Below are 11,680 nucleotides of genomic sequence, written 5' to 3'. Positions count from 1 at the left end.
ATTGCAATCTCATTACATTGTCATAAGCTGTATTCAACGTAATTTCGTTATGTTTGCACTCTGTGCATACAAAATGTCAGTAAAGTTTGTCTAAGTCTAAGTCTAAAAAGTAAAAATCAATAAATTATATCCAATGTATGCATAATAATGGGCAAAACTGTTTATAATATATACACATTTGTTTTTTCTTTTTAAGAGTCAAAATCTGATTTAGAAGGAAAAAAAATATGAGGCGTTGTTGTTATTGGTAAAATAGGTTACTTGTTACTTGTATTGTTTGATAGATGATTAAAACGTTGTATAAAACCATAATTTTCAGATTTTTTACGTTATGTCGAATCTTCTTCATACCGTGAATGTTGTGATGAACTCATTTTCCCAGAGGACGCAAACGCATCACAAGGCAAAATAGGGCAAATAGGTTTCTTCTCCGCTCTTAGGTAGCGGTCCAGCTAACTGTAAAGCTAACCATGCCTGGGAAATGTAAATTCCAGGATTCCTGGCTGACAAAGGACGCCTTTAAGGACTGGCTGATGAAGGACGCCGATGACATCCACTTCGCTCGGTGCAGGGCCTGCTGCAAATCAATCAAACTTCAGACCATGGGCGAGGCTGCTCTCACCAGCCACGCAGGCGGAGCTGGCCACAAAGCGGCGGTCCGCAAGCTGCTGGAAGGTCAGTCAGCCTCCCTCTGTTTATGGCGGAAATAATAATATAAACACAGCGCAACGCCTCACACTGTTGCGTTTGTTCATCATGAATGAAACGCCTTGTGTGTTCTTGGTTGTTTATGAATGTGTTACGTTATTGTCGGTGTGTTTGGTCACCGGTCACAACCATTCAGTTTTGAATCCGCATCCACAGCATACACGGATACGCCTGGATCAGTGCGTGGGAATGTGTAAGTAGTTTAGATTGGTTTTTGATCACGTGTTCTAACTTATTTCCTAAACAAAGAAAAATGTCAACGTGAAAGCTTAATATTTTCAAGCTTAGTAAAGTCATAATGATTTGTCTAAAAACCTTTTTAGAACAAATCAACATGATTTTCGCAAAATCACCAGCTTCTCTCCTATTGGTTCCTCTAATAATTCATATATGATAAATGTAACATGCTAAATTAATTTAAAAAAAAGAAAAACTTTTTTTTTTAAGTTTATCCAAGTGTCAGCTGAACGTTTAATTAGGAATCAAGGGCTTCTCAGACAACCATTACTCTTAGATGCTGTACAAAATGGGAAATACAAGATTCAAGTAAGGCAGGTTTGTGTTGATTTTTATCAGTCTGGGAATAATTTCACAATTCTAAGTATAAAGTTGTAAAAAACTGGAGCTGTGGGCAACAAGGCTGGACAAGGACCAGAGTTTATCTTCACAACATGCGTGTAAAATTCCAAAGCTGGCTGTTCGAGATGAGGTAAAAAGTGGGACTGTCATAGCCTCTATACCTAGTATTAGTTGTTACCTAACAACTTATAAATCCCTGTGAACAAAGGGTGTAGTGTGCTCGACTCTACTGGGAGTTGAACTGAGATGGTGTGCTGTGGTGTAGTCACAAGGGGCGGATCTGTAAGGCTGCAGGGCATTTCTCGTCCAATGGCCCGGGGAACCTTGCTCAAACGCATGGGCTCATTTAATCTTGGAAATACCAGGAGAATTTAAAGGAAACCCAGTGGCCAATAAATAGGACATGGCTTGTCCCTGAGTCTTTCACTGGGGTAATGATCTAAAAACATTCAAAAGTCAACACAAACTAATAGTCAAAAGGGGATTGTAACTTGAGTATCCATTAAAATGTCTCTGTTAAACTTAATAAAATAAAAACAATTATTTCTTTATGTTGATTTCTTTGGTTGCATTTTTCTGAATCTTACGTGTGTGGTTGTGCTACTGCAACAGACAGTGAACAAAACAATTTAAGTCTCCTCTAATAAAATAAAGTTGGTAGTGTCTTCCAGAAAAATGATGTCCAGAAAAAGAGACGTTACTCTAAACAACATTTATTCTATTGCCAGTAATTGAATTGAATTAAACTTAGTAGTGTTTTAAATTTTCTTGTGGTATAAGAACATTTCTACTTGTCTGATAGTAATTATATCCAGCCTTTTAAAAAGGTTATTTTGCAAAATTATCTTTGGATGCATGGTCTATTAAGCCTAGAAGTGAGCAGGCTGGTCACCTCAACCCTAGATAATTTGTAAATAAAAATAAAAGTTTCCCTCATGGTTATGTTAATGGTAGTGAAATTCTAGTTTTTCACTTTGTGCTTCCTGTGATGTAATTTGTACAGCCATAAATGTATTTTGTCATACCTGCATCCAACAGATGGAGGCACTCTTTGCTAACATTTATATTCAGACACTCCCCATCTCTCTCTGTCGTTTTTTTTTTTTTTTTTTGTCCATCATTGCAGGCAGTTTAATAGGCGATGCAAGACAGATGAATGGCAACATAAATCGGGTAAATATAAAACTTTTTTTTTTTAAATTTAAATTCATTTTAAATGGCAATAGCATAGACGTTGCTCATAAACCCTAAACATTGGATTTGTCAGAGGGAATTTTATTGCCTGCCACCTCCTTATCAGGTAGAGAAGAGCAAGGAGGCGCTCACCCTCCAGCGTGAAACTTTGGACAGAATCACAGGCAGCGACTGGTCAGCGCTGCACCAGAGCCCCACCACAAACTCCAGCTCCCACAATACAGAGCTGCAGGATGCATCATTTCCTGTTGCCCACCTCACCGCCCCAGGTACACAGAGACAAAGATCTAAATTAAAGACCAAATATTTTAACCTTTCTATTTAATTATTTGATTATTACGCAGCTATCCACTATGAGACAGGGGGACAGATAACGGCGTGACTGAAAGGTTTGGATACTCACAGAACATGCTTTAGTCTTGACTGAGATAAAAAAAAAAAAAAAAAAAAAACATCCAGTCAAGACCATGATTAACATACCTTAAGTTTTAGACTTTGTAGACCCTTAGTTTGTGATCATAATTTGTCACCTACTGTACATTTCATTCTCATTATTTATACAGGGATCTGATTTTCTTAGAAAGTGTTCTGATAAATCTAAGGTTATGCAGTCATCAGATAGCAATCAAAGCATAGTTACAGTTTTACAGGGAAGAATAATGTGCTTCCCTGTAGTAGTATTTCCAAATTAGCATTTGCAGTTTACCATAATATACCTTTACTGCATGACTGGACTGTGGGAGCGCCTGGAATTGAAAACCTGCACATGTAAGCTAGTGCATGCTTTGCAACTGAGACTAAAGGGCAGGTTTTTTTCACAGTGCAAAAACATTAACAGGCATAATGTAATCTAGGGTTTAGGCATGGGCCGATATTAGATTCTAATTGTATGATAACGTTGGGTAAAGATATCACGGTTTCAGGGTATCACTGTATATTGATTACAGCTCTGAATGTGTTATTTTGAAATGTCTGCATTTAAAAACAATAAACTAAGAAATTTGTTTTTTAACAATCATGGAAGATGCTAACTATATAAATTAAATCATGACAATAACTGAATTGTTTCTGAATAATAAAAATAAACAAATGCAGTCATTATTGCGTTGTCTTAGTCAACTTTAGTTGTCGCTGGAAGCTGTTTTTTGATCACTGGCGTCGTGCCGGAATTTCACTCTCCTGCAGGGTCTCCCTCCCTTTTAGCGTGCGTACTCATTCTTATAAATCTGGCACCTGACGTAATTAAGCCATATCAATGAAATAACAAAAACACGTTTAGAAATCCAGAACACTAACAAAGTTGACAACTGATAGGATAACACAAGTATGAATGTGTGGGATGTGCATTCAGCTAAAGAGCTAAGGGCTGTTTCACAAAAACCAAGATAGAGGATTAATCCAGGTTTTTCCAGACATCCTGGCTGAATTGAGGCTGGACTCGGTTTCACAAAAGAAGCAGCACATAAATTACCACGGCAGTTTATTCTGTGCAGCTAGCCTTCACACAGCCAGGCTTAGATGGTCCTGGTGCCTTCTCTGTTCAGTCAGTGGTCACTCAGATCAGAAACCGATGGGTTCTGTCAATGGTTCCGTTTTCTTATCTGAATGTTTTGGTATTTTTTATCAGCCTTCATTAAAATACCACTCATACCTAATGGCTTTCAATCAACTACTGTTATTTTAAAATTATGATGGTAGTCTATACCATTATTAATGTTATGATATCCATGTGGGCATTGTTGCTGTTCAATCGTGTCTTGTTGTTCTAAGTTTGATAGAAAGGCCTTTATTAGACTATTGCATGTTAAGGGGATTATAGAAATAGCTGATAAAAAGGTGTGGTCAATACATTCCGGAGTTACTTTCCACAACCCATTAGATTCTGTGACTCTAAAGGGCGTTGTTTGACTAATTCCTCCAGAACAAAAGTACCGGATTTTTCGGACCATAAACCGCACCGGATTATAAAGCGCATTAAATATTCTTCCCAAGTGTTTGCCTCCACCCCTCCCCCGTACACCGCTCTCTCCTGAGAGGCAGAGCTATCCATCTCTGCTGGGAGGACAGAGTAGTTGGACTGCACTGCCCTGTTTCTAACAAAGCCAAAAATAAATTAACTTTTATATTGAATTAACTTACTTGCTTTATTATTGCCAGCGCGTACTTCGGGCTAGGCATGCCTTACATGAATGCACTTCTAGTTTAGACATTACAGTCAGGCAGTCTTGTAGACAGCTCGGGGGTCCGGTCAGCTAGTGGCACAGTGTACCGTAATACACTGAGCGGAGCGGCTTCCTTGCAAACCAAAGTCGTTCTTATACATTTTAACATATTTTTGAGTGCATTATACCACGCAAAATCAGTCAGTAAGCAAAACAAGTACAGTAATCATATATAAGGCGCAGCAGATTATAAGTGCACCATAAATGTTTGAGAAAATTTAAGGATTTTAATTGCTCCCTATAGTCGGGAAAATACGGTAGTGCCCCTCAAGTGAACAGACTCAATACGCAATCTTGACAGCCCCAAAAGGAAAAACTATACAAACCATAAGGCTGGGTGACTTTACTACTGTTGAGGTAAAAAATTTTATTTGATCACAAATAGGTCATTTTGTTTCATGTCAAGTATCCTTCATTAGCTTCTTTCCATTTGTTTTAGATTCTATGTTTAATATTTTTTAAACACAAACAATGTTTGTATTAATCATTGATGCCGCTATTAAATTTTGATATGAGGTGAACATTGTTTTGCAAAGGCTGTCTCCTAAAAAGGTTTCATCCGTCTAACGCTTGGCTCAGCGAATCAAAGAATCTGAAAGGTCAGAGAAAACGGTTTAACACCTTTTTTCCATATAAATAGCTCCAGACATGTCTTCATTTATGATAGTGGCAGTGTTTCCTTTCTTGAATATTTTGAGCTTCAATTTCTCATAAGCCTCCATCAAAAGATGTTGCTCATTCTGTGTGAAGTATGGCACACATGCACATCTTATCCATTGTTGCATCAGTGAATCTGTGATCGACCTCATGGTCTCCTGAAAAAAGCTGGGGGTGGGCATTTACCTGAATTATATAAACCTGGGCTCCATCCGAATACCCTTAATAATAACTTCTAGCTCCTGTACCTTGGCCTTTTACGGTGGGTAGGAAAGGAGCTTCGAACCGCTGTGCCTGATTCGGACAGCCTTTAACTCCGATGTCATTATGTGAAGGAAACACTCATGGACGATGCCAGTCAAATCATGAATGAATTACAAAGTGTGTCTCTTCTCTCAGGCGTTTTCGTTGATTTCCGTGAGGGGCCTGTGCTGATACCTCATGTCACGCAAAGGATTGTGGGATACCTTTAAGACTTAGCGGTGGCAAGGGACATCACGAGGTTCCTAGGCAAAACTAGCCATGAGAGGAAGCTTACAGGCTCCTTTTCCTACCTCCTTCCTTACTGACTGCAGTATTCGGACAACATTTATCATGGCGACTGATGACATACTTCCGCTTTGGTTAAAGAGTCCTTACATTATTAGGGTATTCGGATTGAGCCCTGGCTTGACATAGTCGTACCTACCGAGCCTGGATTTTGCCTTTTGTGAAATGGACAAAGGCAGGAGGCTCTGCTCACACTATTTCAAGCCTGACTTTATCTCTTCTCCTGGATTTCTAAATTCTGCGTTAGTGAAACAGTTGTCTGCTCAGCTGAAGCCGTGGAGGCACCTGGTACTTTATACCCTGTCACTCAAAACTAATCAATACACAATCCAAAAACTCCAAAACACACTTTCACAACCAGCACCATCCCAGAGCCGTCTGCCTCAGTCACACTGTGATAATATTTGTTTCTCTAATGCCTGATGCTAAAGGTAGCTTGTTTATTCCAAGACAGCTCTATCTTTACCTTGAATGTAGCAAATAACGATGGGTGGTGCTTTAGATGCTGTATCATGTTAAGTCTGATGCATCAGTATGTAAGCACATTCTGCTTTTAGGTCAACCCTCTTCTTCCAAGCTGTTGTTGTCCTTCTTACGTTAGCTGAAGCATCTTTTTAGATTGGGGGGAATGTCTGGAATGCTTACCTCCTTCAGCCATCATAGAACCTGATCTGCTATACAAAGGTACACAGGGGGAGGAGTCATTATACTATGGTTGCAAACGACCTGAAGGATTTCCCCTCCACTTTCTCTCTGACGAGGCATAAAAAATGCTCATAGCGCAGGAACAGTATGATGGAGATTTCTAGTGGTTTTGAAACAGTGACTTTTTCATTTCGCGGTATCCTGTGAAACCAGTAACCAGCCCATGCCTACAGGGATTATTTGAGTAAATATGTATTTGATTAGAGTTTTACACACAAAGAATCTGTTAAAAAAATACTGACTATTTCAGTTCAGGTCTGGTCAGTCTAAGTCATGAGTGTCCAAACTTTGCGGCTTGTGGGCCGAAATGTTCAAATCAAAAGCTTTCGATGGCCAAAAAACAACCCAACGAAAAAAAAAAAAAAAAAAAACAAGCAAACAATCGCTGTGATTTCATTTATTTATTTTTTTACCTGCTCTACAGGATATGATAATTTTAAATAAACAAATTAGACTATCTGAACTTTGCTAATTTTAATAAATGACATCCAATAAAATTTAATGCACCATAATCTGTATTTCAGCAAAAGTCATTGGTTAGATGTACCCCTGTTTACTATGAAATTAAAGAGCATGTAAAATGTGTGATTATTAAAAGACACATGTTTTGTGTTATACTTAACGTTCAATTGTAACATCTTAACTCTTCTGTAATAATTTTGCTCTAATTAAAAGTAAAACGTGCTGTTTGGGTAAATGTTTCTCGAAATGCAGTTGGAGGGCCGCATAAAATCAGCACAAGGGCCGCAAATGGCCCCAGGGCCACACTTTGGACACACCTGGTCTAAGTCATTTAAAATTATTTTGATAAAACAACTTTAAATAGCCCTTTAGCATTAAATTGGAAGATATGAGTCAGATAACCCAGTTTCTAGTGCCTAAGTACATGTTCAACCCTGGGTGGTGAGTCACAATGCATATCAAAAACCGACCAAGTGAAACAGTTTAAAAGCTGTTTTGCTTGTCACGTTACAAAATATTCAACCTGAGTTTCCTTTGTCGCCTCAATCTTCACAGGAACCTCAAGGACCATCAGCCACCATCTTGAGGGATCTGACATCAAGGAGGAGGACATCAGCCGCCGCCTAGCTCATCACAACACTGTGGACATTTCTAGATTTGAGTTTGAGCAGCGAGCGGAGGCCTTGGAGCAGCTGGAACAGATGAAGATCCTGGAGTGGGAAAACAGGATGAAGGTGCTTGCGTGGGAACAGGAGCTGGTAAGGGAGAAAAGGAAAGCAACTCGACAGAAGGAGAAGGCCTTCAGGATGAAAAAGGCCTATTACAAGGCCAAGCTAAAGAGGCTGGGCGAAGAAGTTCCACCATCCTCCTCCAGCAGTGGTGACGAAGAAGAGAAAATATCAGAGCTTAATGTTTAATCTGGTTTAAAGGGGACCTGTTATGCAACATTCACTTTTTTGCACGTTTTTATACTTTCATTTGGCCTGCTGCTGCTTCTAAAACAGTGTAAGTGCTAAAAAAAATCTCATCCAGCTATTTTCTGGCAATAAGTAAATGTTTTGTTGGTGTCTTCCTTCCTTCCTTCCTTCTTTCCTTCCTTCCTTCCTTCCTTCCTTCCTTCCTTCCTTCCTTCCTTCCTTCCTTCCTTCCTTCCTTCCTTCCTTCCTTCCTTCCTTCCTTCCTTCCTTCCTTCCTTCCTTGTGTCCTACCTCCTTTCTTTCTTTTTTCCTTGCAATCCTGCTTTGTTACAATCTGAATTGTAACAAACACATTTTTAATTATCCAAAGGGAATGTGGTACCAATATTTTAATCACAAAAGGGCACAAGAATGTTGTAAAGTAGAAAAAAAAATATAATTATGTATATATGCTTTGTAAAATACACAGGAACCACAACAATAATGGTTTATCTGAACATCTTTTCATAATGGCATTGATGTTATTCTTTTAGGTAAGCAAGTTATATTTTCTTCTAATGTGAAGTGCTCCTTACATTGATTTAAATTGATGCATTCAGTTTACACTACCTCCAAAAGCATCTAAAGACAATTACAAGGTCAGCTTTCTATCACCTGAGGAACATTTCTAGGATTAAAGGACTGATGTCTCAGCAGGATCTGGAAAAACTAATCCATGCGTTTATATTTAGTAGAATTGATTACTGCAATGGTGTTTTCACAGGACTTCCTAAAAAGTGTATCAGACAGCTGCAGCTGATCCAGAACGCTGCTGCCCGCGTCCTCACTAAGACTAAGAAAGTAGAGCACATCACACCAGTTCTAAAGTCCTTACACTGGCTCCCTGTGTCTCAGAGAATAGACTTTAAAATACTTCTGTTAGTCTATAAATCCTTAAATGGCTTAGCACCTAAATACATTACAGACTTGTTATCAGTGTATCAACCATCCAGACCATTAAGGTCTTCTGGCTCCAGTCTACTCCACATACCTAGAACCAGAACTAAACAAGGAGAAGCAGCATTTAGTTTCTATGCTCCGCTTATCTGGAACAAACTTCCAGAAAACTGTAAAAGTGTGGAAAGCCTGAGTTCTTTTAAATCAAGATTAAAAACACATCTGTTTAAAATTGCCTTTGACTTTTCTAGTTAAACAGTATTACTGTTTTTAATGTTCTTTTTTGTTACTACATTCTATCCCTACTTGCTTTTATTCTATTTTCTATCTACATTTTATTATTTTGGTATATCTTAATCATGTAAAGCACTTTGTATTGTCTTGTACTGAATTGTGCTATATAAATAAATTTGCCTTGCCTTGCCTTACATTCAATGTTCATCTCTAAATGATCTTTTTTTTTTTTACATACTCATATGGAGCATGCTAATAGGTGTGTAATTAAATTGTTGTTGTTAAAATCAACATGTGTTGGCACAAACTGTAACTTTCATATACAAGGAAAAGTATATTAAAATTTCCTGCAGCGACTTGTATCAAATTTCCTGTTTGTGACTGTGTTGCATAATTCTTTACAATCATAAAATACAGCAAAATCTGGCTTTAGCTACACTCAGTTAGAACAGAATTACTGAGGTCCAGCTTTAATACTGGCTCTTCCCTCTACAGTTGGTTACTGAGTTCACATCAAGACTCTTATTGGAAGCAAAGGACCTCTGTTGAACTAAAAATACCATACTATACACAAGATAAGAGTTAAATGTACCTTTGTGTTCCATGCAGAGGCTCTTACAGGGCTCTAAGACCACTGTGGAAGTTACTGGTCATCAGCACAAAGTTGGCATTATCACAGAAAATGTAAACAGTTGTTTTATAAATCTCTCAAGTATTCTGGTGGAGTTTCAACAACCTACTTGGAGGTCTAGAAGAAATGTGCATTTTTTTAAGCTTTGGCTAGAACCTGGGACCAGCTCTTTCAACAGTACCAGTACTTCAGTTTGGGTTCTCTGCTTAAGGTCAAACTTTTAGGTTTATGACTTGATGTGTGTCTAACTGGCAGTAAAAAGCCTGTATAGAGATTAGTTCTGACCATTTTCCAGCTCCACAATATAGTCCGGGATTAATGGTTAAAATCACCTGGTTTAAGTAAACAACATGAAGGAAAACAATGCAGGGCTTTAACTTTCTGAAGCGGGACTGACCCACCTTTGCTAACTGGCTGCTCCTGCAGTGATAGCTTTTGGTTTGTTCTACTTCCACTAAACTCACATCTGGGATTTTCTGCTTTTTGTTCCAACAGGCTGCAACAAGCCTTACAAAAATGGATCAAGGCTATTTTAAGAAACTTCAGATTTACTTTATTTATTTTTCTTTCGGCAAAAGAATTCAGACCGATCTGACTGCTTTCTCTGTCTCAGAAATATGGCCTTTTTAATTAAAGAAGCAAACAAGGACTACATTTAAAAAAACGACTGCTACAGCAGCCTTTACTAACTCAAAGACACACAAAAAATTATGAGTGGAAACATATGGTAGTGGAACCTTGCAGCTGCCTTTTGCTCTTGTCTTGCTACGTCATTGCTTATTTGTTCAATGTATATTGTGAAGCCAAGGCTGGGTTGCCACCCTGAAAGACTATACACCTGTTCCTCTTGTGTAATATATGACACCAAAGTATGTCTCTACCAACTTTGCACATCTAGAGATCATTTTCGTTGTCCATTCTTTGCTAATTAGTTTAAGGACAGTCAGTAATCCAGAACAGAAAAAAACATTTCCACAGCATAATGCTGCCTCCACCATGTTTCAAAGTACGGCTGGTTTATGGTGATGCACAATGTTAGTTCTTTGCCTCTCACTGCAATTTGCATGTAGGTCAAACATGTCCGATTTGTGAAGAATGACTCATAGCTGTCTTTTCAGAAACCTTTCCTACCTGAGCTGTGGCTTTCTGCAGCTCCTTCAGAGTTGCCAAGAGCTTTGTTGCTGATTAATGGCTGCCTCCTCTGGGCAGTTTACATCAGTTTTTATGTCTTGGTGGGTTTGTAGTTAAGCCACATTCTTGCCATTTACAGAGGATGGATAGAAGCGTGCTCCATTGGATGTTCCCCAATCTGGATATCGCTTTATAACCTAATTCTTCTTTTATTCTTTTAACTTTTCCACAGCTATATCTATGACCTGTCTGGTTGGTTCCTTGGGCTTAGTGATGTTCTCTAACGATCCTCTGAGGCCTTCACGGAGCATCTATTTAGGGGTGTTAGAGTAAAGGGGCTGAATACAATTTTTTTAAGAAATGTAAACCATGCCTCATTTTCCATCCGCAGTTATGTGCTACTTTGTGTGAATCTGTTAAATAAAATGTGAAAGTTCATGTGATATAAATAGCTCTGCAAAGCACTGTAGCTGCACAGAATTTCCAACTTTGTCTCAGGTTTATATCGACTCTTCCTCGGCAGAATGGTGATATCGTGTCAGAGAGCGTCGGCCCTGAGCGGACTGCATTCAGCCGGCAGCTGAGCACGCCTCCGACTGTGACAGAGCACTCGGAGAGTCAAAACAAGTCAGAGAGACAACACAGTTCTGTCAGGATGTTTCCTCCGGTCCCTGTAGCAGGAACAGCAAAGCTCTCTCTGTGGCACAGACAGACAGAATATAAACACACACACACACAAACACACACAGACGGTC

The 11,680-nt window shown here is 38.9% G+C and overlaps 1 protein-coding gene across 1 annotated transcript; it reads left to right on the top strand.

The window, feature by feature from the left end:
• Positions 1 to 393: 393 nt before the first annotated feature.
• On the top strand, positions 394 to 8,163 carry LOC105929120. Its single transcript, XM_012866759.3, has 4 exons — positions 394 to 675; positions 2,414 to 2,460; positions 2,588 to 2,750; positions 7,632 to 8,163. The coding sequence occupies exons 1-4, from the start codon at positions 471 to 473 to the stop codon at positions 7,991 to 7,993; spliced, it is 777 nt and encodes a 258-aa protein (XP_012722213.2). The 5' UTR covers positions 394 to 470; the 3' UTR covers positions 7,994 to 8,163.
• The last annotated feature ends 3,517 nt before the right edge of the window (positions 8,164 to 11,680 follow it).

This window comes from Fundulus heteroclitus, chromosome 1, assembly GCF_011125445.2.
Source record: "Fundulus heteroclitus isolate FHET01 chromosome 1, MU-UCD_Fhet_4.1, whole genome shotgun sequence".
Classification (NCBI taxonomy): Eukaryota; Metazoa; Chordata; class Actinopteri; order Cyprinodontiformes; family Fundulidae; genus Fundulus; species Fundulus heteroclitus.
This window is presented reverse-complemented; position numbering and strand designations above follow the sequence as displayed.